This window comes from Tenebrio molitor, chromosome 7 (genome assembly GCF_963966145.1).
Source record: "Tenebrio molitor chromosome 7, icTenMoli1.1, whole genome shotgun sequence".
Classification (NCBI taxonomy): Eukaryota; Metazoa; Arthropoda; class Insecta; order Coleoptera; family Tenebrionidae; genus Tenebrio; species Tenebrio molitor.
Window position 1 is genome coordinate 7,663,580 of NC_091052.1, and position 25,889 is coordinate 7,689,468.

General features: G+C 36.3%; 5 protein-coding genes and 1 long non-coding RNA gene across 17 annotated transcripts; 3 read left to right on the forward strand and 3 right to left on the reverse strand.

Moving 5' to 3' along the window:
• Positions 1–101: 101 nt before the first annotated feature.
• Positions 102–2,268, reverse strand: LOC138134406 (uncharacterized). Its single transcript, XR_011160725.1, has 2 exons — positions 1,692–2,268; positions 102–1,634 (listed from the first exon to the last, which is right to left on the reverse strand). It is a non-coding gene; the product is annotated as an uncharacterized lncRNA (long non-coding RNA).
• Positions 2,269–2,351: 83 nt separating this feature from the next.
• LOC138134395 (NF-kappa-B essential modulator-like) lies at positions 2,352–4,169 on the reverse strand. The gene has a single exon (XM_069052644.1). It carries the CDS (start codon positions 4,046–4,048, stop codon positions 2,528–2,530), a length of 1,521 nt encoding a protein of 506 aa, XP_068908745.1. The 5' UTR covers positions 4,049–4,169; the 3' UTR covers positions 2,352–2,527.
• Positions 4,170–4,186: 17 nt separating this feature from the next.
• On the forward strand, positions 4,187–6,354 carry noi (splicing factor 3a subunit 3 noi). The gene is made up of 9 exons (XM_069052645.1): positions 4,187–4,395; positions 4,451–4,657; positions 4,714–4,786; positions 4,840–5,153; positions 5,212–5,348; positions 5,400–5,555; positions 5,604–5,787; positions 5,854–6,055; positions 6,107–6,354. Exons 1-9 carry the CDS (start codon positions 4,300–4,302, stop codon positions 6,238–6,240), a joined length of 1,503 nt encoding a protein of 500 aa, XP_068908746.1. The 5' UTR covers positions 4,187–4,299; the 3' UTR covers positions 6,241–6,354.
• A 141-nt stretch (positions 6,355–6,495) lies between these two features.
• sws (patatin like phospholipase domain containing sws) lies at positions 6,496–14,805 on the forward strand. Of its 8 annotated transcripts, none has more exons than XM_069052635.1 (20): positions 6,496–6,843; positions 6,953–7,046; positions 7,102–7,316; positions 7,483–7,669; positions 8,427–8,572; positions 8,622–9,053; positions 9,103–9,294; positions 9,343–9,548; positions 9,600–9,855; positions 9,907–10,063; positions 10,116–10,280; positions 10,332–10,744; positions 10,802–11,077; positions 11,130–11,316; positions 12,676–12,792; positions 13,464–13,675; positions 13,734–13,987; positions 14,041–14,137; positions 14,218–14,276; positions 14,390–14,576. In XM_069052635.1, the coding sequence occupies exons 1-19, from the start codon at positions 6,733–6,735 to the stop codon at positions 14,266–14,268; spliced, it is 3,768 nt and encodes a 1,255-aa protein (XP_068908736.1). In that variant the 5' UTR covers positions 6,496–6,732; the 3' UTR covers positions 14,269–14,276; positions 14,390–14,576. The 8 variants fall into 8 exon arrangements, with proteins under 8 accessions (XP_068908736.1, XP_068908737.1, XP_068908728.1 ...); XM_069052636.1 differs by having other exon boundaries at positions 14,218–14,272; XM_069052627.1 differs by lacking the exon at positions 14,218–14,276 and having other exon boundaries at positions 14,390–14,805.
• Positions 14,390–17,812, reverse strand: LOC138134394 (folylpolyglutamate synthase, mitochondrial-like). 4 transcript variants are annotated; one of them, XM_069052642.1, is made up of 11 exons: positions 17,672–17,812; positions 17,424–17,620; positions 17,174–17,250; positions 17,004–17,122; positions 16,474–16,720; positions 16,288–16,424; positions 15,998–16,178; positions 15,823–15,949; positions 15,659–15,767; positions 15,394–15,605; positions 14,390–15,308 (listed from the first exon to the last, which is right to left on the reverse strand). In XM_069052642.1, the coding sequence occupies exons 2-11, from the start codon at positions 17,476–17,478 to the stop codon at positions 15,052–15,054; spliced, it is 1,521 nt and encodes a 506-aa protein (XP_068908743.1). In that variant the 5' UTR covers positions 17,479–17,620; positions 17,672–17,812; the 3' UTR covers positions 14,390–15,051. The 4 variants fall into 4 exon arrangements, with proteins under 4 accessions (XP_068908743.1, XP_068908744.1, XP_068908740.1 ...); XM_069052643.1 differs by having other exon boundaries at positions 14,390–15,278; positions 15,659–15,779; XM_069052639.1 differs by having other exon boundaries at positions 15,659–15,779.
• fzr (fizzy-related) lies at positions 16,767–25,888 on the forward strand. 2 transcript variants are annotated; one of them, XM_069052647.1, is made up of 5 exons: positions 16,767–16,903; positions 18,601–18,979; positions 22,926–23,430; positions 24,790–25,080; positions 25,138–25,888. In XM_069052647.1, the coding sequence occupies exons 2-5, from the start codon at positions 18,608–18,610 to the stop codon at positions 25,422–25,424; spliced, it is 1,455 nt and encodes a 484-aa protein (XP_068908748.1). In that variant the 5' UTR covers positions 16,767–16,903; positions 18,601–18,607; the 3' UTR covers positions 25,425–25,888. The 2 variants fall into 2 exon arrangements, with proteins under 2 accessions (XP_068908748.1, XP_068908747.1); XM_069052646.1 differs by lacking the exon at positions 16,767–16,903 and adding an exon at positions 18,218–18,359.
• The last annotated feature ends 1 nt before the right edge of the window (position 25,889 follows it).

Sequence of the window (25,889 nt, forward strand, 5' to 3'; positions counted from 1 at the left end):
TGCAACTGAATACATATTGACCGACCGCGTTGCTGATGAGTAGAGAGCGGATTTATATGCACAAAAAAATAAAAATTAAGCGCTTAAATAAGCATAACATACTGAATAAAAAAGTTTTATTTTAAACAAAAAAGCATTAAAAAGCATAAAAACAAGATAATAAAACACAATTCCTAAAAATGAAAATATAACATTTTTGTATTGCTTATACAACAAAAAACAACTCCTTATGGTTAGAAAACACTACTTGAACTTCAATCTTCTTCTTTGAAACAATGAATGATAAGGAGTTGTTCTAAATGATTAATTGTAAGATTTCTTCGTCGATCATTCAATATATTTTTAAAGTTGGAGAAACTGCGCTCCACATCTACACTTGTAGTTGGCGCAAATTTGAATTTGGGGATAATTGTAGAATCGATGTTTAAGTTTTCCACATATTCGCCTTGTAAAACTCGCGCTATGTCACACAAAATACCAAAACCTGTGTTTTTGTTTAAAACATTGTCGAGTTTCTCAGATACGACACGCCCAACTGCTCCTCTCACAGAGTTAGTTTCTTCTTTAAATTTTTGAACCATATTCACTGAGTCAACCAATGGAACACCTTGTTTTTCTAGTTTTGTTATAGTCTCACATACAAATTCATAATTACTTTTTAGAAAAGCTAAATTCTGTCGCAACTCTTTATTTTTGAAAATATCTATGCAGTTTCTTATTGACTGCGACGGAGCGTCGACAAATTCGGTAACTACTTCTTCAAATTGATTAATATATTGACTATAATAAAATGCGGCCTCTAACCAAGTTCCCCATCTGGTCAAAATTGGTTCTGGTGGTAAAGGTATGGTTGGAAATGTTTCCTTAAAATATTGCACTCTTAGTGGGGCTTTAACAAAAATTTTTTTACCATTTGAAATTAACTTATTTACCACAGGAAATTCTAATCGTATAGTTTCAGCTATTCTGTTTAGTCCGTGCGCAACACATGTACAGTGAATTAATTTTTCGTAAAATATTTTTAAGTTTGTTCCAGCTTTAATCATGTATGCAGCGGCATCCGAAATCATTAGCAAAATTTTGTCCGTTGGTACGGCATTTGGAAGAAAAAAAGACGTAAGACTTTCATTAACAAATCTGGTAATCGAATTACTGTTTGTTTTGGACAATTCTTTGCAACTGACAACATATCCTTTAGTAGGAATATCTTCCTTTAAAATACCGAGAATTAAACTTGCCACGTACCTTCCACAACTGTCTGTTGTTTCATCGACTGCAAACCACATGTAGTTACTTCCGATGCGTTGTTTAATTTTGTTACACACTTCTCGAAATACTGGCTCTAAATAATTTTTACGAAGAGTGCTCTCAGCCGGAACGTGTCTATTGCAATGGGTTTGTAGAAACTGTTGAAATGGGCCTTTATCTAACTTTTTGAATGGTATATTGGACTGAACCATCATCCTACATAAGTCGAAGTTAAACTGAAATTGTTCGTTTTGCCGTGATGTGCTTGCAACAGATTCTTGTAGAGTTTGTTGTTTAAATTTTGAAATCTCGAATTTTTTTCTTCGTTCAACATGAGTGTTGCTTTTCATATGTTGAATAACATTATATTTTTTTTCGCTTTGAATCTAAAATAATATTTTCTGAATACTAGAGAATTAGGTAACTACACAAAAAATACTTACGGTTTTAACGCAAACTCGACAAAATATTTTATTATTTTCAATTATAAATTCTGGAAAATTTTTTATCCACTCATCAGGCGTAGATTTTGGTTTTGGCATTTTTGAATTAAATTTTAAATGAAATGAAACAATGACCTGCACTCTAAGAAGGAATACGAGGGAATCGGTAAATATGGAGCAAATAATTCGCCTAGTGTTATCGTGTTAAACCGGTTTTTCGCAACAACAAAGTGAGAGATGAGTTCCTATAAACCTGGCTGCCACCACATTTCATCAACGACAAACGAGAAATTAATTTTTTTCATTTCTTGCGGCAACGGAATGTTTTCCGTGTTAAAACAATAAAAATTCTAATAAGTAAAGAATGAAAAAATACCTATAAATAAGGAAAAAGGCAGTAAATAAGCATATACATTTTAATATGCATAAAACTGCAAAAAAAGCAAAAAAAGCATAACAAAATAGGGCTCAAATGACTCAAAATTTTAAGTCTGTTACACATCTCAAAAAGTATTGAGCTACTTATAACCCCCACAAAAAGCATAAAAACTAGAAATCCGCTCTCTACTGATGAGTCACCTTCGTAAAATTAGAAATGACTCGACACGATCGACTGATTCACGAAATTCGGGGATTCCTACAATTTACATTCGACCTAAATTCACTTACATTAATAATTTTTATTTTTCAAGACAACCCATCTATAAAATTATAATACATTCTCGACGTAAACAATTCTACAGTGTTAACGTTTGAGATAAAACTTAGATAAGGATAACAATTATAATATGTAATTAATACTAATCTCGATAATTATTTCTGCAGTCTACATAAAATTAGGGGAAACCATCCAAGTCAAGACATCGATGTACGTGGTTTTCTAGGGAGTCGTAGTTATTAAACTTGAAAGCACACTTCGGACACGGAAATCCGTCGACTCTAACTTCGTTGCGGGCCCGCAACTGCTCGATCTCATGCTGCAACTCCTTGTTGCGCTTTTGTATGTTCTTCAGGTCCTCCACTACTTGATCCTTCTCCTGTTTTAGGCTTTTCTTTGATTCCTTCTCTGCCTCGAAATCTTGTCTGTACACTTCCAACTGTTCCTTTAGCGCAAACGCTTCGTCGCTTTTCGAATTACACTCTTGGTTCCGTCTTTTGAGCTCATCTAACTCTTTCGCTTTTTCTTCGCGATCTTGTTCCAACGCCGTGATCGTCCTCTGGGCTGTACTCAACTGCGCAAGTACTTTCTGATGGTCTTCTACCAAGTGCGGGTTGTGTTGCTCTTGCAAATCTTGGAGTTTGAGGGTGGTTGTTTGCAGTTCCTCTTCAAGCCCCACAATTTCGGTTTGTTTCAGCCTCAATCTTTCTTCATAAGCTGCAACGTCACCTTGGAATTGCGCAAGTTGTTCCTTCTCTTTTGAAATGTGACCCAACTGATGTTGCAATTTTTCTAACTGCGTTCTCAGATTTTTTATTTCTAGAGAATTCTCTTCTTCACGATTTTGGAAGATTAACTTTTCTTCTTTCAGTTTATCAATTTCTTGCTGTTTGGCTTGCAAGTGATCTTCAAATTGAGGCATTGTAACCAGTCTTGTTGTGAGTTTTTCATTTTCTCGCATCAATTCTGAATTTTTCAACTTGCTCTCTGCCAGCTCATTTTTCAGTTCTCTATTTTTTTCGTTAAGCATCTTCAAATCAAATTGAGCCATATTTTGTTCAACTGTGGCTTCAAATTGAGATGAATTCTCATAATGTCTCAGTTTATCCTTCAAACTTAGAATTTCCTCTTCATGAACTCCCTTGAGGTTTACATGCACTTCTAGTTCGTTGAACAATTTTACATTTTCTTCTTTACATTTATCTACATATGCTTTTGCTTCTGTAAATTTTTCCTTGTGAGATTTCATCACTTTTATCACTTCATCTTTATAAGCCACAAATCTATCGTACTGATTTTTCATACTCGCATTATTTTGCTCAATAACGTTCTTCAATTGATCATTTTCCTTGATGAGTTCCTCAACTTGTTTCTGAATTTCTTCATATGAAGAATCTGGGCTTATTACGATGTTTGCTACAGAACACGCTACTTTGTCCTGTGCTGTTGGTGCCTCTGGAAATGGTTCAGATCTTAATTCAGAAATCTTCATTTTAATTATGTTCTGCATTTCGTGGATTTTGTTGGTTCTTAACGGCGGCAATACTTCTTCCTTGTGTGAATTATATGGAATACTTTCTACCAATGATGGTGAGGAAGGTCCCAGAACAACAAAAGACTCTTCATCGTCTGATCCAACAGAAGGAATAGATGAGTCCGAGGAGTGTATCACTTTCACAAACGGGTCTTCACGATCCATGGTGCACAAAAATCTACCGATTTAAATCAGCGTCGTCATATATCAACTGGCGAATTATTTTATTTGGAACGCTGACACATTGCACAGATAAAAATAAATATTGTTTAGTTACTTTTTGTGTTTTATTCCCTTTTTATTCTTGTCCAGTTGGTATTCCTGATTGTTTGCATTGTAATGGCTGACAATTTTTAGCTCCCAATTTGGGGTTATAAAATAAATAATTTTACCCGAAAATTTAAAACAAAATCGTAATGGAGACGATTTTGGAGCAACAGCGACGTTACCATGAAGAAAAAGAGCGTTTAATTGACGCAATGGTTAAAGAAATGTTGCATAAGAAAGCAACGGTAAGTTTTTAGTTTGCTACGCCGATTTTGTAAGGAAAAGAATTTTTTGTCTTAGTATCGGGAAGCAATAAACTCCGATTATCGCCTGAAGTACCTGTTAGATAGATACATGACCTCTACAGACCGATTGATTGAATTATATGAAGACAAAGATGGTCAAAGAAAAGCTGAAGTTGCTGCTCTTACTGGACCAAATGAATTTCAAGAATTCTATAATCGCCTTAAACAAATCAAAGATTTTTACAGGAAACATCCTAATGAGGTATGTATAATTTGTAACAATTGTTTTTCACTGTTTTAGTATTTTTTCTTGAATAGATCAGTGTACCAATGTCAGTTGAATTTGATGAATTTGCAAAAGCACGAGAAAATCCCACTGAAGAAATGGCTAGTATGTTTTTTATAACAAACTTACCAGTTATGTCATATTTTTCTTTTTTTTAGATTTGGTTGAATTTACTGATGAAGAGGGTTATGGAAAATTTTTAGATTTGCATGAATGTTATGAAAAATACATAAATTTAAAAGGCATTGAAAAAGTAGATTATATCACATACTTGGCTACTTTTGATCAGCTGTTTGACATTCCAAAAGAACGAAAAACTGGAGAATATCGCAAATATTTACTTTGTTTGATTGAATATTTAACATGGTTTGTCCAAAGGGTTAAACCATTAATGGATCTGGATAGTGATTTGCAAGCTGAATCAGATGCTATTATGGTTCAATGGGACTCTGGAACAGTTCAGGGTTGGCCTGTAATTTGAAAGCACTGGAGTTTTAATCTTTAGTATTAATTTTATTCCATTTTTTTAGAAAGAAACTGGTTCAGCTTTGGCAAATGTAGGAGCTCACTTGGATCTTTCTGCATTTTCTAGTTGGGAGGAATTGGCATCTTTAGGTCTAGATCGTTTAAAATCTGCTCTAATGGCACTTGGTTTAAAATGTGGAGGGTAACTATTAGTAGGAAATTGCAACAAACACATTTCAATGTTTTTTTATAGAACACTTGAAGAAAGGGCACAAAGATTATTTTCAACTAAAGGCAAGGGTTCATTAGACCCTTCATTGATGACAAAAAATAAGTCAGGCAAGGCCAGCAAAGAAAAAGAACTGTTGAGACAAAGAGAATTAGCTTGCTTAGAAGCGCAGATTTATAGGTAAAAATTATCGCTTTTTTTTTTTTTTCTTTACTAAAGCACACTTAGGTTGGCAGATTTAGTTTCTCCTCAACGTGGAGCAACTAAAGAAAATGTGCAAAGAAAACAGGCGCGTACAGATGGTGAAAGAGATGATAGTGAAAATGAAGAAAGTGAAGAGGAAAGTCTTGATGAAGCAGATGATGATGTCCCCTATAATCCCAAAAATTTACCTTTAGGATGGGATGGCAAAGTAAAAATTTATCATTTAATCAACTCATAAATATATGTATTTATTTTATTTTTTTTACTTTTGCAGCCCATTCCATATTGGTTGTATAAGCTTCATGGTTTAAACATCAGTTACAATTGCGAAATTTGCGGAAACTATGTTTATAAGGGTCCAAAAGCTTTTCAGAGACATTTTGCAGAATGGAGACATGCTCATGGAATGAGGTGTTTGGGTATACCAAATACTGCACATTTTGCAAATGTAACGCAAATTGAAGACGCCTTAGCACGTAAGTTAAATCATTTCATGATAAAACAAATATAATGACAATATTATTTAGTGTGGGAGAAATTGAAAGTGCAAAAACAAAGTGAACGCTGGCAACCTGAAACTGAAGAAGAATATGAAGATTCACAAGGTAATGTTGTAAACCGGAAAACTTACGAGGATCTCAAGAGACAAGGATTGCTATAAAATTTTATTTTGTTTGTCATTGAGATAAGATAATATTAATGTGTTTGTATTACTTAATTAGAATTTTTTTTATCTTGTGTAATCAGGCATAAATATGAGTACTCATAAAACTTGTTTATTTTGTGTATGACAAAAACATGTAATGTGTAAGAGCCAAAAGAAATTCACCGTTCAAAAAAAAAAACACACAACGTGCAAATGAGAAATTGTGATGACAAAAAGGTTGAAAAGAATTTTACGAAAATCGTTAATACTATCGGAAGTGTGCCTAAAAATAAATTTAAAAAAATTGATAGTGTGTTTAATGTCGTAAAGTTTTTGTTTGTGTTGGTACTCCCGATCAACGTTGCGCATTTGTTTTGTATTTGACTTTGACAGATAAGGAGAGAGTTGAGTGAATTCGGATTTGGAATTTAATCGGTCGTCGGTCATTAATTCATTAAAGTCTTTGTGATACTAGATTGGTTTGATTTTGATCATGTGCTGCTTGAAATGGATGTGCTAAATGCGGTATACAACTTAAACAATGGGTTTCAAGAAACAATCAAATCCACTTGGTTCGGACCCATCTTTCAAACTTTTGGATCGCACGAGACATACCAGGTAAAGAATTAATATTTTATATTAAAACTCCAGTTTTACTATTGTTGACTGGAAAGAATCTGTGGCATGTCATTGTTGCGAGTGCAACGTGTTAATTTTTGAATTGCAGTTCGGATTACAGATACTGCCAGTTTTTCTGGTCGGACTTTTAGCCACGGTAATTTCGGTGACATATTTTTGCATACGAAAATGCCACCGAAAAGGTAATTTATTCCTTGATTTCAATTTTTCCGTGATTAAAAATATACATTGGTGTAGCTCTTTTCGCTCGACAACTCAAGTCAGAGGAGGCGGGCACACGGTTCAGGAAACGAGACAAAGCGTTGTTTTATGGGCGAAAGATGTTACGTAAAGTCAAAAATATCTCAGGTCAAGTCAGAAATTCCGGTCAAGGTAGAAAAAGAAAGATGGTTATGAAATTTGCCCAGCGGATTTTACAACTGAAGAAGGAAACAGATACAGAGCAGTTGAAGGTATCATGTTTGTTGTAAACAATTACATTGAATTATCAGAGCGTTGCATAAGATATTCTGTGAAAGTCATGTTTTACAAGGACTTGTTTTGAAACGTTTACTATAAATAAATTACAAACAATTATGATAATTTTACAAATCAATACTACATATGTGCTCAATATAGGTTCTGGAGCCGCCTGTTGAATACTTGCAAGAAGAAATGTTGAGTGATGATAGAATGCCCCCTGACGCACTTTATATGCTTCAGAGTATAAGAGTTTTTGGACATTTTGAGAAGCCTATTTTTTTGAAGCTCTGTAAACACACTGAAATAATCAACGTTGATGCGGGCGCGTATCTGTTTAGAATAGGTAAAATAAAAAAAAATATTTAAAAAAACGTTTCTGAATAGTAAATTTTATAAGTGGGATGTTGTGAATAATTTCATAAAAAAAAAACAATAAATTCAAGAGAAAATTATTTGCAGCATCCTACTCGTAAAAACAACAAAAACGATCATGCATGTAATGTACATTTTACACTTCTATTTACAATCATATACAGGGTATTATGGAAGTCCATAAATTTAATCACCAAGAGAACTCTTTAAAATAAACGTTTTTTACATATGTATTGATCTTTTTTTAATCGATTTTTTTTTTGCATTTTTCTAGCCCCTAATTTGACACTTCGCTCATGAGATAATCATTAGTTGAAACGAAAGCGTGAGTGAAAATGTTTTTGTACGGTAAAAACTTTACAGTTTTTTGAAGAAAGAATGATCGCTGTTCTAATATACTATAACAGTTTTTACTGTTTTTCATTCGAGTATTTTAGTCGAGTAATTCTTTTTTCGTGCTTCGTTATCAATGGATGTATAAACACATGAGCGGGTATGAATTTTAGGGTTCAAATTATATTTAATTTTAACTATGAAAGATTTTTTTTTAATTTATTACGTGGACTTCCATAACACCCGGTATTTTTATTAGTATGATTATTTAAATTCAAGGTATTCTTGTATAGTACATTAACATAGTCAAGCTCAAGCTAATAATTATTAAATGCAAGAAGCTTGCAGCTGTAGAATGGTTGACATTTTTTGTTGGCTGTAAATGATGGTTGTAGGTGATGCTGATGAGAATGTATACATTGTTCAAAGCGGTAAACTCAACGTTTTTATAACTTCCAACGACAGCACGAATCTGTCTTTAAAAATAGTAAAACCAGGAGAATCCGTCACTTCCTTACTAAGTTTCACAGATGTTTTAACTGTAAGTTTTTAGAATCTCTGTTTTGAGTAACCCAGACTGTCAGTTCTAGGGTTACACGAATCCGTACAAAACCGTTTCCGCAAAAGCAATCGAAGACTCAACAGTGGTCAAGCTTCCGATGGCCGCATTCCAAGAAATTTTTGTTGAATATCCGGACATATTCATTCGCGTGATACAAGTGATCATGGTGCGTTTGCAGCGCGTCACGTTCACAGCTTTGCATCAGTATCTTGGCCTGAGCGCTGAACTAGTCAAACAGGGACCAAAGAGTAAAAACAGTAAGAATCCATTAGTTACCAATTCGCCTATGAAGAAGAAACGCGAAGAAACGAAAGACTCGACATTCCAATCGATGGAAAACTCGTCGCAACCGATACCGATCCCGGGACACAGAAGGAGCAAATCTAGTCTAGAATCAAAATCTTTTTCGCCGAACACACCCGACATGGTGGCCGACGCAGAAATATTGAACGCAAATGTGGTAACCGCACGAAAATGCGACGTTTTGAATACTCATTGAAAAATTGTAGACCCCGGATTTAACGAATTTGCAAAAGAAAAGACATTCGGTAGACAACGTTGACGAAGACACTCTGATCGAAATCGCGATCGAAGCGTTCGTCAAAGAGCTGGGATTGGATGATGACATAATGTTGAAAGGAAAATTGGAAATTAGAGAGGTTGCCGCGGGTACTTATCTGATGAAGGAAGATTCCAACAAGGTAAATACGCTGTTGTGTTTAGTTGCAGATTGTAACGCAAGGTTCTAGGATGTGGCGCTGGTCTACGTAATATCTGGCGCTCTGATCGTATCCCAGAAAGTCACAGAGGGCGAAGAAGAAGTCCACATGTTTACAGCCTACCACGACGAATTCGTCGGAGGTCTTGCTGTACTCACAGGAGAACCTAGCTTTTTCACCATCAGAGCCAAACACTTCACGAGAATCGCCCTGCTTTCGAAGAACGATTTTTACGGGTTGGTCCCACTCCCCCCACAACTGTACCGACACTAATTTTTCATTTGTAGCATGATGAAAGACCACCCGACGATCGCTTTGTACGTTGCACATTCGGTGGTGCAAAGATTGTCTCCTTTCGTCCGACAAGTCGATTTTGCGCTGGATTGGCAGTTTATCGAATCGGGACGTGCAGTGTACAGACAAGACGACGAAAGTGACTCCACATACATCGTACTGTCGGGTCGTTTGAGGTCCGTTATTACTCATAAAAACGGGAAAAAAGAATTGGTCGCCGAGTACGGCAAGGGTGATTTGATCGGAGTGGTTTGTAGATGGCGCAAGTGTCGAAAAGCGATGTCTGTCTTTTATTTGCAGGTGGAGATGGTGACTCACACTAAAAGGAGTACGACAGTGATCGCCGTCAGAGATTCGGAGTTGGCAAAATTACCGGAAGGCCTGTTCAACGCGATCAAATTGAAATACCCTATTGTAGTCACAAGACTGATAAACTTGTTGGGACATCGAATTTTAGGTAGAACGAAAGCTTGAACGATTTATATTTTTGACAAACTTTGAAATGGTAGGTTCCTGGAAAAAACCCAGCATAAACGTACACGCTTCCAGCAGCTCAGCTGTGGACAGCCGACCCTCACAGATGAACTTTTCAACGGTGGCTATAGTCGCCGCCTCCGACGACGTACCGTTAACGGCCTTTACGTACGAATTGTATCATTGCTTATGTGCCATCGGTACTAAATCTCGTTGCGCTCTTGACGTTCGGTTGATTTTGTTTGTTTAAGGACCCACGAAAAGACTGACTTCTGAGATAATACGTAAAATTTTGGGTCCGACGATAATGGACCCCAACAACGAATACCGATTGACATCGTGGTTGGCCCAGCAAGAAGACCAACACAAAATTTCCTTATATCAGTGCGACTTAACAGTGAGCGCTTGGACGCAGCGGTGCATCAGACAAGCTGATTGCATATTGATAGTGGGCCTAGGCGAGAACCATCCGACTTTGGGCAAAGTGGAGAAAGAAGTGGAGAGATTGGCGATGAGGACACAGAAGGAACTGGTTCTGTTGCACCGAGAAGGCGGCAAACCTCACAACACCGTTGCTTGGATCAACATGAGGAGTTGGGTGTCTTCGCATCACCACATCTTCAGTCCTAACCGTATGTTTTCGAGAAAGTCGCTGTACAGGATAGTGAGTTGTGCAAGTCCGGGCAGTTAAGTGATCAATAATTGTTTCATTTGCCAACAGAACGAGCTTTATTCTAAAGTGTGTCAGTCTGAACCCAACATCCATTCGGACTTTTCCCGGTTAGCGAGATGGTTAACGGGCAAATCAGTCGGCCTGGTTTTGGGTGGCGGTGGAGCTAGAGGTTCCGCACATGTGGGTATGATCAAGGCTATCCAAGAAGCTGGCATACCGATCGACATGGTGGGCGGAGTCAGCATAGGAGCGTTCATGGGAGCGCTTTGGTGCCGCGAAAGGAACATAACAACTGTTACACAAAAGGCGAGAGAGTGGTCGAAGGTTGGTACGCCGGTATTGATTCATCCAAAATTTACGCTTCCTTGTGTGACAGAAAATGACCCAGTGGTGGCGCCAAATCCTGGATTTGACATATCCAATGACTTCGATGTTCAGCGGTCGCGATTTTAATCAAACCATTAAGGCAACTTTTGGAGACACCTACATCGAAGATCTTTGGTTGCCTTATTTCACAGTTACCACTGACGTAACAGCGTCTTGTATGAGACTTCACTCTCACGGTGAGTTTTTTGTTTTTGTGGCGATTCATCCGTTTGTTGCTGTTCTCTGTTTGCATTATTCTTTTCTCATCACGAACATTTAGCACCTTCATTAGTTGAATTTTTTTTTCGTTTTCATTCTTTTGGTTGCATCCAATTTTTTAATTGTGTGTGAGATGAATGTACAAATTGTGATTGGTTAACCTATATGTTTGCACTAAAACATTTCACGGATTTTTATTTTACTTTTTTATTCAGTAAAAAAAATCGCAGACAGGTTACAATGTTCATGGTATGTATTATATAGGAATAGGAATTATACACAGTTTTATAAAAAGCTTGTTATATCAGTTTTACCATCCGCACAACGTTAAAAAAATATATACATTAAAATGGTGAAAAAGGTCTTTCGCCACAAACTAATGAAGGTTCTAAAAATATTTCATGTATTACGATACTCCAATCTCAACAGTAACTTAACAATTATCGTGAATTTCTGAAAGTAGTAAAGAGCTTGGAACAATATTGTTTTGATAACGATTAATTAATAAACTAAAAAATTACATAGTTACCTGTGGCGTAATCATTGACATTGTGGTGCAGATACGCAAACTTGCAGACAAGAAAATCACCAAGTACAATTCCTTATCTCAAACAAAATTAATTGACAAATTTGATTTGTTTTTGCCATTTGTGTAGGCTATAAAAAAAAACTCGGTTAAAAAGTACTGTGATAGAACCGTCAATAAACTCATTACAAAAGAATGTTAAACACGTTTTCACTTCAATTAGAGTCAATCAATAGTGTTAATATCTCTGATACTTATCTTTTTTGAACTACCATTTTTATATAACAGATTTTTTGTTGAATGTACAAATCAAGACCTGCATCACCATTTTAGTCACTACGAAGACCGAACTGACAGATGACACCGAAATATTTTTCCTTACTTTTGGCCCAGTTGCATAATTTATTTCATTATTTTTTCAACAGTAATGTCATGGTATTATAGCAAATGAACTCTTCTTGCATGCTTGTGATTGAACATCCGCAATGAATGCTTACTTGAATTCAGCTTGCGAAAATTTTCGGTGTCGTCAAATACCTCTAGACATTTTACAACATACATTTTGAAAAGTATTCTTCTCACATCAGCCCAAACGCTTATATGTAACGTGGTGCTTATGTATTATTTTTTTTGTTGTTTTTTTGTTTACTTTAAGTGTCCGTGACAGTAACATTTGTACATACGTCCATTGATGTGATTAAATCTTACAAGTGAATTAATTGTAGTATAGTAATAAAAAATGTTGATGTTCACGAACTAACGAAAGGAACCTGTAAATACGGCATGTAGTTTAGTGAGCGCATTTCCGTAGGCTCTCTGTGGCGGTACGTTCGTGCATCTATGTCTCTGTCCGGATATATGCCACCTCTGTGTGATCCCGTTGACGGTCATCTGCTTCTCGACGGAGGCTACACTAACAACCTTCCAGGTAAAATATTAGTTTCTTAAGATGATAGCGGGACACGTTTTGCATGCGCCCCCTGGTGTCCGTGTCAGGTAAGTGTGTACAATGGTCCGGGTCGGTCTCTTATTACACACATAAAAAGGTAAACCAATCACAATAAGGTGTGTGGGGTGGTGAAGAGACTAATCATTTTTCTAATTGGTGGAAATTACAGACTTTTAGTATTAATCGTTTCATTTTTTTTTTAGTCCATGCTTCATTATTTTGTTCTTTTTCGAATTTTTTGACAGTTAATTCGTTCTAGAAGTCATTTTGTGAGTTGTTGCAGAATGACTTTGAAAAATCGATGTGAAAATTAGCTAAATTTAATTGACAGGTCATTTGTGGAGATATGTGCGATCCAGTATGTCAATTGTTGGCATTTTTCCACCACTATGTGATCCTTTAGACGGACACTTGTTAGCTGATGGTTGTTACGTCAACAATGTACCAGGTAATTAACTGTTTTCGGTTCGGCGTTAGTCTCTTTTTTGTATTGATATGCCGGAGGTAAGTAATTTGCATTAAATTATTTTGTCGGCGACGTATTCAAAAATAATCGAAATATTTCGTTTTGACCACGCGTGTCTAGTCAAATTAGAAGATTGAGCACGCGCAAGGTTGCATCAGCACATCTAACGTAATTTTCGATATAGCCGACGTCATGAGAGGTCTGGGGGCCAATCACATCCTAGCCATAGACGTCGGTTCGGTAGACGATCAAGACCTCACCAATTACGGTGACGATCTGTCTGGATGGTGGCTCTTGTGGAAGCGTTGGAATCCATTCACCGAACCCGTAAAAGTACCGAATCTGCCCGACATACAGTCTAGACTAGCGTACGTGAGTTGTGTCAGACAGTTGGAAGTAAGTTTTGCTGCTGCACCTCTCGTACAACTTAACGTCACGATTCTGTTTCGTAAAGGAAGTAAAAAACAGCGACTACTGCGAATACATCCGCCCTCCCATAGACAAATACAAGACGTTGCAGTTCGGAAGTTTCGACGAGATTCGCGAAGTCGGTTACCAACACGGAAAGTCGTACTTCGAGGGGCAATTGAGGGCTGGCAACTTCCCAGTATTCAAAACGGCGCCAGTAACGAACAAGGCGGAGTCCAATCACATTTTATCGGACTACACTTTTACAGATCTAGCCCAAATGGTTTGTAAAGTTTCAAGGTAATGTGACGTATCCGGGAAACGAGCCAGTGATGATAAAGTCGAAGTTGCAGGCCTTTCGAAGACACGTCGAGTTCGAGTTCTTCAGATGACGAGTACGAAGACGGGCATGACGGTTACGCGTCGGAGCCGACGGTTTGTTTGATGGATGTAAGTTTCATTTTGTTGTGTCTGGCACGATTAATTTCTACTTGTTTTTTAAAAATATTTTCACTTAATTTTTCCTTTAGTTACCGCGGCAACTAAGTTGGCCTGGATATTCTAGCACAGCCACTTTTTAATTTTGTTGGTAATTTTGACATTTATATGGCATGCTCGCCTTGCAGTGTTTTGTCGTTGCTTTTGTGTTTTTTTTTTTTTTAACTTTGATTTGGACCTTTTATCGATTTTGTGTATTTTTAGAATAACATGGATAAAATGCTGCACATGCGGAGAGCAGGTGGTTCTCTTTCATTGTCTGAAAATGAAATCGAGTCTGAAGTAGAGTTCGATGTTACCCATAGGAAAAGCGAAAAAGAATTACGTTTTTCTAGTCTTTAGTACTTTGATTTGAATTTAGTGTATTGTATATAAACATCCATCTTGTTTGTTGTTTTAGTTTACTTTAAGGCAGTAGATCCAGTATAACCTTTAATACTCTTTTGTTACTACTGGAGAAAGTCAGACTAATATTTCACTTTTATAATAGTACCTACTTGTAACCTGTTCAATAGCCTACGAACGTTTCTCGCCAATATTTACAAACAATGTAATCCTTGATGAAGTGATCTCTGTATATTTTTGTAAAAATAAAACAATGACAACCTTTTTTTCCTCAATTGAATGTGATAAAAACATGCTATTTGGCCTAATCCAGGAATCCCTTATCTCATAATGCTAATGAAGATAAAGTGAATTTTGTGTTTACTTTAATTGTGTACAAGTGCTTTTGCAATATTTGAACTGTGGTTAGGTAAAACCTTAACTTTTTTTAAACATTTATTATCAAAACTATATATATTTGATCTGCTACAAATGTCTAGTTTCATTTAAAGCTTAATTAACGTGTTAAGTACCCTAATTCGTCAACTTACTTCATTTAAGTTTGGGTCTAGTACGCTTAAGACACTTCCTATTAAATGTATGGAACCAGTAACCAGCAAATCGAAATTATCTTGATTCGTAAGAAACTCGATGGCACTAACTGCGGTAGGAAATACTTTACAAATTTCTGTCTTCGTCGAGTCGTCATCACTGTTTTCCAGTTTTGACCACAGCTGCTTGTGTTGCTCGCATTTCTCCATCAACTCATCTAGGGATTTAAAAATTGAAATTGTATTATCTAAAAGTACGCAAATTTTCAGGTACGGCTCTGTGGTGGTGCTTGGTTATGTAATTTTTATGTTACATATTTTTTAAACACTCACCTGACTTTGTAGACTTGCCGCTACTGTTCGTCACAAACAAAACAACATTAAAATTACATCGGTGTAACTGCCTCAACAAGGCTTCGGCGTTGCGATCGCCAGTAACATTAAACATGAGAGCTTTTTTCTTTTTTGAACACTTCGTAATATCTTTAAACCAATTGGCGCAGATAATTATGCTCTCGAGAGTGTGTGCACCGTCCAAGTAATAACTGAAACCAAATTGAAATTTATTCTGTTACCCAAGTCGAGAACAAGCGCTTACGAAATGTTTTTCTCGTGTTTCACTTGAAACCTGCCAGGCCAAGTACAGTTGAAAAGTGCTTTTTCTGTGATTTCTTTTGACATGAGATGTCCCAAATTATTGTTATGTTCTGTAAAATAAGCTCTTTGAATTCTTTTTTTTTAATTCATAGCTTCCAAATTTACTTATGGACAGCCAAGTTTTACATAACGTCACAGCCAGACTAGCGTTTAAGTTTAAGATATGGGGCGGACACGAGGTTGTGTTGGGCGGAAATTTAAAGTGCAAATTTTCTACGACTTCAAGTTGGCACTAAAATCGTGATTGTTTAAATTTATTCACGCATATACTAAAAACCACCTTTTTCTCAATACTGCGTTTTTTGAGCACGCTCATGGCGGCCCCTGGTTGAGGAACTGTAAAAGCTTTGCACCCCTCTTTCATGATGCCAGCTTTATTCCAGGCTATTGTCTCAATAGTAGACCCTAATAAGGACACGTGATCTATACCCAAGGATGTTATTCCAATTACAGGGACTTTCCTTGAATCATTACAAAAACATCTGACTCGTGCCAATACAAATACGATTATCATGTTTTCCACACAGTAATGATAATAACAGCAATCTCGGTGAAATCACTGAATCATACCTTAAAACATTTGTGCAGTCATACTCTCCTCCTATCCCGACTTCGATAATCGCGACGTCAACTTTCTTTTCCAGAAAAACCATAAAAGCCATAATTGTCATGAATCGAAAAAACAAAGGCATATCATGATCGTCAATCTAAAAAAATATTTTCAATTAAATTAACTAAAACCCAGAGCGCTCACACCTTAGTCTGATTTAGGGCATTGTAGACTTTCCAGAAGTACTTGGCGAAGTCTGCTCTAGCTATCGGTTTACCGTTGATTCTGATTCTTTCTCTGACCTCGAATAAATGCGGTGAAGAGTAAAACCCTGTAGTGTACCCATGTTCTCTTAATATCCTTTCGGAAAACGCACACGTCGTGCCCTTCCCCTTTGTTCCTGCGACGTGGATCACTGATAATTCATCCAATTTGTCCAAAGATAACCCAGCCCTTAATTTTTAATAAACACTCTTATCACGTACTTAGCAAAATAAATATTTATTAACGTATTGATTTGTTATTATCAGCACTTTATCGTTTTATCCTGTCTTTACTCTGGTGTAATTTATTTATTATACCTAGTGGGGTTGACAGAGCGTCACTAATTTTGGTGCCTCTCAAGCAACTGATAAGGTATGAACGATTTTTTTAATGTTGCTACATACTTCAGTTTGAAATAAGTAAATGTACTAATGAGAAAATACAACAAATAATTAAATTCTTGTTATTGTACCTGTTCAAATATTTTTTCACTTGATTAAGCTGGTCGCCATTGTAATTACCATTAGATGCCGATTTTAATTTGATATATTGCGCGTTGCTTTGTAAATTGTTTAAAGCTTCAATACAAGCCTAAAATAAGAAAAAATCAGCTTGAGACAAGTGTCATTACCACGAACTTACTTCATAGTCGTGATTTTTGGATGCTTGTTGCATCATCTTGGCTGGAAATACCGGAAACGTAGAAAATTTTCTATTTCCTAGCAGAAAAAATCGAAGAGACATTAGTGTTAAATTATACCCGCACGTGTTTACTTGTAAAGTTATTATTGATAACTAAATGTATAAACAACGATAAATAAAAAAAAATTGGTATTTTGATACGGGACCGCCCTAATTTTACTTTTATTTATCTTATTCACTACCTACTTACGCACTATGTAAATAAAACTAAATTTCTTTGGAAATAAGGTTATGAAATCAGACATCAAACGGGCACATTATTTTGTTGCTATCAGGCTATCACTGTAGATTATGTCATCGTTTATGTTGTAATTCTAACTTTTACTGACCAATAACAACACTGGTCATGGGACAATTGAGTATCGATTCAATTTCATTGGTTGAAATCTGCAATTTTTCAAAAATTATAACAATCAAAAATATTTATTACCTCAATACCATAATTGCTATGAAGTCGTGATGAAGTCTGAAAATCATGTCTAAGCTTGAATATCTATGGCTTGAATTTCGCTGAAAATTTAGCCGTCTAAAATGACAAACGAGAAGATTGGTGGTTAAATTCTCTTAAAATTGTAAATTATTTTTGATAATTTTGTTTTAATTTAAAGACTCGAAAGTTGAAATAGTGTAGTTTTTAAAAAGAGGATAGTTTTGTTTCGTTAGAAAAATATTTGTTAGCATGGGAATTAAGGTTATCATTCAGTTTAGCAAAAATGCGTGAAACCAGACTCTTTTCTTTATTACTTAATCACCTATGCAAATAAATATCATTTTAAAGTCGTTAAAAAGGGATGCATCTTGCTTCTGTGTCTTGCTTTGTGGGTCTAAATAAAAAATAAATGGCTTTGTAAAACCTAGGGGATTATGGAATCGCTTGATTGGTAGCACTGTAAACGGTCAAAATAAATTTGACGTTGTCAGATTGTTTGTGATGCTCGTTTAAAATCCATTTAAAGGTCCAGCGAGTGCAGGAGGGGGTAATAATCGCTTACTGACATTTTTAAACCTCCCGTAAACTCTTCAGTCGTGTTTTCAACGAGTGTAGTGCCTCACAGTCCCCAGTTTTCATGTTCTCCAAGAAAATTCGCTAAAATTTATCAACTTGCACGAGGCGCGTCATGTGAATGTGAGTACTCACGCTTCTACCTCACGCACTTCCCCTTCGCAAAATGGGGGCTGTTGGTTCCTTTAACATTACATATAACACAACTAACTTCAAAGTGCACTAATTTCCGATGCAATGCATTTGATAAGAATGACATTTGAACCTTCAACTCGAATAAAATTATCATACATACATTGTAAAGTGATCCCCGTTTGTGCATGTGTTGTTAGGTTTCAATTGAGTGGTGGTTTTGTTGTTGCAGAGGAAACATGTCGTTCGAAAGTTTAGACGATCGGATTCTTCGCACCGTAAAATTGTCAGTGTCCAAAGACTTATTTGGAGTGAGAAATTACCAAGAGCCTCGAACGCAAGCCAATTGTGACAGATTTATACCATGCAGGGCAGGAAACAATTGGGAAACGAGCTTTGCAACCCTGCCAGACACGAGCAAAAATTCACAGACGGGAAAGAAGACCAGGGAAACTGGGGAAAATACCAGAGATGGTTCTGTTTACAATATTCTGTTGCGAAATGAACTGTTTGGGGAAAATACGGAAGACGTCAAATCACAGTGTGATGAAAGACAAGTGCTCACTCCTGTCAAGAACAAGAATTTGTTCAGATATGGGACACCCTCAAAGGTCTGTATTTTCGTTTTATGTCATTTGAATGTAGTAATTGGAAAAATAAATTGCACAGGAAAAAGCGTGCTATTTTCCAATTAAAAAATAATAATTTGAAGGTTACAATGTTTAACACAATTGTAAATCCATTATTGTGTTCCAAAAAGAAACTGATAAAGAGTTATTACCTTCCATTTTACACCTACTTTTGTGGGTCATGCAAATATAACTGGTATAAATTTTCACGATGTGTACGCTAGAATAAACGAGAAATAAAAATGTTACGTTAGACAAAAAATTGCACATTAAAAATGTGGAAAATGTAGAACTCAGTTCCATTGGTTAACGCAGGTGCGGTGTACAGTTCTTTTCACCAGTGGAGTGACAGGTCGGAATTTAGCTTCGCTTGTTACAATTTGTACAATTTTCTTCAGAATTACGTAATCTTGGATTTTTTCAAGGTCATTTACAGTGGGCTCTTCAAAATCATTGAAAATTGAAACGTTCAGGTAATCAAAAAAATATTGGGTGATTTTTTTTTTCGAGTATACACCAATTAATAAATTATATTATTAAAGTTGTCGCAATTTTTTTTAAATTGTCTTGATAAATCGAATAATTTCTAAAGAATTGCAAGTGCCAAAAGTGACGTTTGTCGCACGGATGGGCGTCTTCAGAATGTCAAATTTTGATGAGTCAAGAATTGAATATACATTAAGCGTTCGAAAATATGTTTTGTCAATTTGTTTTTCATTATCGGAACATCCTGCACTTCGGTTAATGCGGTTGTTTGTTGGTTTTCGATTTCTAACAGTCACAAACCAGGCATGTCGTTGTTTTCATGATTGTCGATATCTTATCGCGACCAAAAACATCCACCTTTTTGTAAAATTATCCATTCGACCAATGCTATTTGTACTAATAGTTATTTACTTCCAGTGACGTGTAGTTTTCTATAATTATCACTTACTGGCAAAGGAGACACTAATTAGCTAATGCCCGTCAATCACCTACGTCTAGGCCGGTTTAATGATAACGCTGGCGACGGCTTTCCCTTAAATATTTTCAAATGGGAACGAATTTGTTTAACGTGTCTAGAGCCGATCGTTGGCAGTTTTTCTATTTATCCTAAACAATTCAGATTTTCCAGACTAGTCATGGTGAAATAGTTTTGTCTGGTTTTGTTGACACAGGACATTCTTCGCTATTTATTGCGTAACGATGCACAAATGCAGCACAATAAAATTATGCTATCGGATTGCAACAGTCGTCGATGATTTATTTAATCAGGAATTACGTAGATTTTTCTATTGGAATTGTTTGCCAGATGTGTGATGACTGATGAAATACAGTAAATATTTTCCACATTTTTTTCAAAAATAGTGCATAATTACTTCACCGGAAACTGCAGTTTGTTTTATGAATCTCTTATAACGTGATGAAACTTGTAAAATAATTTAGTGAATAATCGTGGTGATAATACGGGTTATCGTGTCAGTTCGAATAAGTTTCAGCGGAAATCGTTTTTCTCGTAAGGAATTGTGCATTCCTTCGAACGCCAGCGCTATTTCCGATTACTTTTATGGTCGACGATGGCGGCTACGTCCCAAAATGAATATTCAAACGTAAAGTAAAAACGTGTTATCGGTGCTTGGTGGCAAAATTTAAAATTAAAATCGGCGAAGAGCGCGTTTTTCTTCTTTGTCCATTAGAAACGTGACATAATCGAAACGTGATACACAAAACGGAAACTTCTACTCTCGTGTCCATATTGTATTTGTTTGCTAATTTTGTGTTTTTTACGATTTTTCTTGCAATTCAGAGTTTACGCACAGCTGACAATTTCGAAACGCTAACATCGCGACATTGTTTCAGTTCATTACCTCTTTCAGGGAATGTTTTCAATTGAATGCACAAATGATGGGATGTGCTTTGTGGCTTAGCAACTCAAGAGGCATACGTGCCCCATCACGTGTACCCATCACGAATTTTTAATTAGTCTAATTTTAAAGGGGGTATTCTAGTCTAAAATTGGATTATTTCTCTCAACTACAAATAAAATTTTTTACTGTTTGCTTTTTTTCTATTTTTTAAATATTTATTTTTATCTTTTGAGGACAAAATTTTGATTTGAATTTGGTACCGGGGATGATATTTTAAAAAATAGTTTCGAGAAAAACCTATTTTAAGTTTTTTCGTACCTACTATTTTAATACGATTTTTTTCATTCGTCAATAATGGGAATTTCCTAATATGTACGTAGAATTTTAGAGACACATTTTCAAGACCTTACTATTCCAAAGTAAGCTAATAGAAAAAAAAATGTTTTTAGGTTTGTAGACTAGAATGTCGCCTTAATTGCACTTTATTTCAGTCATTCTTCGCAGAGTATTTGACAAATTTGAAAGAATTAATCAATAATTAGACCATGTTACTCAGAATTAAATGATAGTACGTACCAATTAATGTAAATCGCCCCACTTAAGTGTTAACAAGTTGAGCACGTAACTGCAGCAACGCGTAGGTTTAAGTTTTTGAATTTTTACAATTCAGGTATTTGAAGCAACATTTTATGGTGTTTAGGACATTTGCAAGCTCGTAAACCTAAAAATTATTGCAAGAAATATACCGAGTGGAACAAAAGTATCAAATAATCGCTGTAACTTTTTAATTTGAAAAATTATGAAAAAATGTTTAATATAAAAATTGTTTGGTTTATTATCATGCATGACGTTCAACAAAAATTGTAAACATTCTTGATATTGCATTTTATCTAATCCCGTGGGATAAATGACACTTATCCCACTCATTTGAGTCGAATAAGGAACTTCATTACCGGACGCATTTCATTACTCCACTCAGTGGGATAAGTGAGCTTCATTACCCCACTCAGTGGGATAAGTAAGTCATTATTCCACTGAGTGGTGTAATGAAACTGGCGGAAATAAATAAGATTTACCTTTTTTTTTTAATTCGGGGCGGTCTTAGATAAAATTTTGTACATAACACGTGGGCTAAAGCATATTACAGGAAAGTCGAATCCTGTAATATTGCTTTTATCCCACTAATTGTGTAAATAACTATTATTACTTAGTAAGTTAATTTTATCACCTTTGTTTTTTTTTTTAATTGTATTCTTTTTCCCCATAATGGCAAAACTGTATTTATGAATACAGAAAGATACGCTTGTTTGAAAATCACACAAAAAATGTATGGGTGCTATTTAAAAAACCAAAGTTGGTTGCCATAGCAGCGAAACAAAAGAAGATAGGAACAAACTAGAAAGACCAGATGATGCAGGATAATACACCAATCAACTTTTATATTAAACATTTTTTCATAAATTGTCAAAAGTAAAAAGTTACAGCCAATATTTGATACTTTTGTTCCACCCTGTATGTATTCTTGTTTTCAGCTTAAAAGTTATAATTCTTCGTAGATAAAGTGTTGCTACTCCAGTTTAAAAAAATAAAAAGTGAAAACTAAAATTTTAAATACACGTGAGTTCTGCACTACCGAAGTCGTAAAAAAATTAAAACGAAAGAAAACCTTAAAATAACAAAAACTTTTTGTTTGGACCTTTTACTTTCACACCAAATTAATTCTTTAACCAAAGAATTTTTTTTAAAAGGTATTTAAGGAGTTTTAATAACTCGATTAGTTCTTATCGGGCTCTGTGCAGTTAGTTTTATCAGCAGTACATTTTTTTTAAGCGTAGGTAAGCCCACCGGGGACAGTTGGCGGTTAGTAGTAATTTCCATTGTTTGTTAAGTGTACCATAAAGAACACAGTTTAGTGTTTCCAATTCATAATTATTCCGGAAAGTAGGTCATCGTTGTTTACTGATAACAGTGTTGACATTGTCGATTTATCATTAATAATTTTCCTATACACCACCGGTGCCACAATTAGAACGTGCGAGAGGATCCGCCTTCCCATTTCACCATCTTCGCATTTATTCCAGATGGAGAGAACCCCGAACGCCAGCAAGTTCCAATCCAGCCCCTACTCTCTCAGCCCGCTGAGCCTCAGCAGCCAAAGACTGCTCCGTTCACCCCACAAGGCCACCAGGAAGATATCGAGGATACCGTTCAAAGTTCTGGACGCTCCCGAGCTCCAGGACGACTTCTACCTGAATCTAGTCGATTGGTCGGTGCAAAACGTCCTGAGCGTGGGACTGGGAAGTTGTGTTTATCTGTGGTCGGCGTGTACTAGTCAAGTGACGAGACTTTGCGATCTCTCGGCGGACGGTAACGTCGTGACGTCGGTGGCGTGGAGTGAAAGAGGACATTTGGTGGCGGTGGGAACCCATCACGGTTACGTGACCGTATGGGATGTGGCGGTCAACAAACAGGTCAATAAGTTGCAAGGACACTCGGCCAGGGTGGGAGCGCTGGCCTGGAACGGGGATGTGCTCAGTTCGGGGAGCAGGGATAGGCTCATCTTACAGAGGGACACAAGGACTCCACGTAAGAGAGTTCATTTACTTCACACAGCTAATGTCAAAAAAGATAATTAAAAATAAGTCTGCGGTGGTGGTAAAAATGACAATCCGATGAGTAAAAACAGAAATGTAATCGGCTGGGTCGCATTGGATTATTCTTTGTCCGCACGTGTTGAGACTGACATTGTAAGGCTGTTACGACACACGTTTCTTATAGTCATTGATAGTGGAAATTGTTGTTATCACTGAGTTAAAAAGTACTTATTTCCGTAGCGTCGACTCACACTTCTGTGACCCCAAACGACCCGAAATAATTTATTCAAAACTGAAAAAAAGAAACTAAACGGTTACAATTTGATCGGTGGAAACACCGAGTGTCGCCAAAACATTCTCGAATTCATTATTGTTGTTGTTGATTTTTCATAATGATTTTTGTGCGGTTTACTTCAATGATTGATGAACGTCTGATGATAATTTAGGTGAATCAATAATAGCAATTGAAACATTTCGAACAATTAGCGTCTGCATGGAAAGGTCACCGAATAAGAACGATTACTATTTAAAAAGGGTAAATTAAAGATGCATAAATAATGACGGACAAGTTGTGGAGATGACGGCGCAGATAAATCAATTGATAACAATGTTTTTGTTTTTTGCCACACGCTCCAGAACATTATTTGAGTGAATAAGTACGACAGGATGTTGTGTCTGCAGTAATTGTAGAATTACTTCCTTATTAGTAATTAATGATGAATGTAGAGTTAGTCCGTCTGAAAATTCCAGGGCTTCATTAAAAAATTGTTTTTTTATTTGAAATTCTTAAAGAACTAGGCGAGTAAAAAAACGTTAAAAATCAGTTCACAGTTTTATTTTCAATACGTATCCCAAAAGAATATTTTGCCGATGAAGGTTTCTTATTAATTACATAATTTGTGATAACTGATAGGTCTGCAACATCTAGTTTCTATTTTTTTCAAATCTCGAGTCGGGTTAGCATAAATGTTACAAAACAGACGTTATCATATTTTTTTTTTGAAAATATATTAATTCGGCTGAAAGTCGCTTTCGTCTGGATTTAACAAAAACACGCGAAATAGTTCGATGCTTCCGCAATAAATTGAAATGAAGAAAATATCCACTTTGCTGGGGTACGTCATGTGTCAAAAATGACAGACGCACTCTTAATTTTTCTAATTTTTACAAGACATCATCATCCGTTTTTGACATGCGTCCAAAATGACAGACGCATACTTGACGTTTCGAATTTTTATTAAGAATGTTTGCAGTTTCATGGAAAAATGTCCTCTATTCGTCGGTCTTTGTGTTGGAACTTAACTTCATTCTGTTTCTTCTCTTGTGTGTACGAATGACTTTATATTTTTAGCAACTGTGACTGAACGAAGGTTGGTTGGCCACCGTCAAGAAGTCTGCGGTCTGAAATGGTCCCCCGACAACCAATACTTGGCTTCAGGGGGAAACGACAACAGACTCTACGTCTGGAACATGCAGTCCCTCTCCCCGGTACAAACATACACCGACCACCTGGCCGCAGTAAAAGCCATCGCGTGGTCGCCCCATCATCACGGTCTTCTAGCGTCGGGAGGCGGAACTGCCGACAGGTGCATAAGATTTTGGAACACTTTGACGGGTCAACCCATGCAGAGCGTCGACACAGGTAGACAATCGCATTTACCAATCGTTCGATCATCTACAGTTTGTTTTGTGTGTGCAGGGTCGCAAGTGTGCAATCTGGCATGGTCGAAACACAGCTCGGAGTTGGTCTCGACCCACGGATACTCGCAGAATCAGATTCTGGTGTGGAAATATCCGAGTCTCACGCAAGTTGCCAAGTTGACAGGACATTCGTACAGGGTGTTGTATTTAGCCTTGTCGCCGGACGGCGAGGCGATCGTTACGGGGGCGGGCGACGAAACGTTGAGGTTTTGGAACGTTTTTAGCAAAGCGCGCTCCCAAAAAGAAACCAGGTCCGTTCTTAGTTTATACACGGGGATACGTTAGATCGGCTTTTAGTTGACATCAAGTTTATATAATTTTTCTTTATACAGATTGTTATTTTTTATTATATATTTATAATAAATGTATTTATTTTATTTTATATTAAAATTGGACTATTTTAAAGCAAACAAGGATTACAGAGTAATCCAAAGCGGGATTGTTTACGGTAGTATTTCGCAAAGTTCAAGTTTGCCAATCCCAAACCTAGATTTACGAAATTACTTTTTTTAATTTGTGATTTTATGAAGTGTTCTTTAGTAGGGGTGCGACGTGTGCCACGTTTATGCATGTTCACGTATTTATTGCTTTGTTTTATTTACAGAAGCTTCGAAAAACTACTTTTTATGTATTTTTGGAATTATTTCACAAAGTATGGGTTAAGATTAAATTTATACGTTCATTGTAATAAGATTATGTTCTTTTTTAAGAAACTGAGTACACGAATGTAAATAAAAGAATGAACAGAAC

Excerpts from the sequence above, each read along its gene's own strand:
- LOC138134395 (XM_069052644.1), bottom strand. The coding sequence starts at position 4,048 with ATGGATCGTGAAGACCCGTTTGTGAAAGTGATACACTCCTCGGACTCA.
- noi (XM_069052645.1), top strand. The coding sequence starts at position 4,300 with ATGGAGACGATTTTGGAGCAACAGCGACGTTACCATGAAGAAAAAGAG. Across the intron at positions 4,396-4,450 it reads TGTTGCATAAGAAAGCAACG|TATCGGGAAGCAATAAACTC; the intron begins GTAAGTTTTTAG and ends TTTTTGTCTTAG. Across the intron at positions 5,349-5,399 it reads CTTGGTTTAAAATGTGGAGG|AACACTTGAAGAAAGGGCAC; the intron begins GTAACTATTAGT and ends GTTTTTTTATAG.
- sws (XM_069052627.1), top strand. The coding sequence starts at position 6,733 with ATGGATGTGCTAAATGCGGTATACAACTTAAACAATGGGTTTCAAGAA. Across the intron at positions 11,317-12,675 it reads TATGAGACTTCACTCTCACG|GCTCTCTGTGGCGGTACGTT; the intron begins GTGAGTTTTTTG and ends GCATTTCCGTAG. Across the intron at positions 14,138-14,389 it reads CGACGGTTTGTTTGATGGAT|AATAACATGGATAAAATGCT; the intron begins GTAAGTTTCATT and ends GTGTATTTTTAG.
- LOC138134394 (XM_069052639.1), bottom strand. The coding sequence starts at position 17,478 with ATGTCTGATTTCATAACCTTATTTCCAAAGAAATTTAGTTTTATTTAC. Across the intron at positions 17,251-17,423 it reads TAGTTTTATTTACATAGTGC|GAAATAGAAAATTTTCTACG; the intron begins GTAAGTAGGTAG and ends TTTTTCTGCTAG. Across the intron at positions 16,179-16,287 it reads GACTGCACAAATGTTTTAAG|GAAAGTCCCTGTAATTGGAA; the intron begins GTATGATTCAGT and ends TAATGATTCAAG.
- fzr (XM_069052647.1), top strand. The coding sequence starts at position 18,608 with ATGTCGTTCGAAAGTTTAGACGATCGGATTCTTCGCACCGTAAAATTG. Across the intron at positions 23,431-24,789 it reads GAGGGACACAAGGACTCCAC|CAACTGTGACTGAACGAAGG; the intron begins GTAAGAGAGTTC and ends TTATATTTTTAG. Across the intron at positions 25,081-25,137 it reads CATGCAGAGCGTCGACACAG|GGTCGCAAGTGTGCAATCTG; the intron begins GTAGACAATCGC and ends TTGTGTGTGCAG.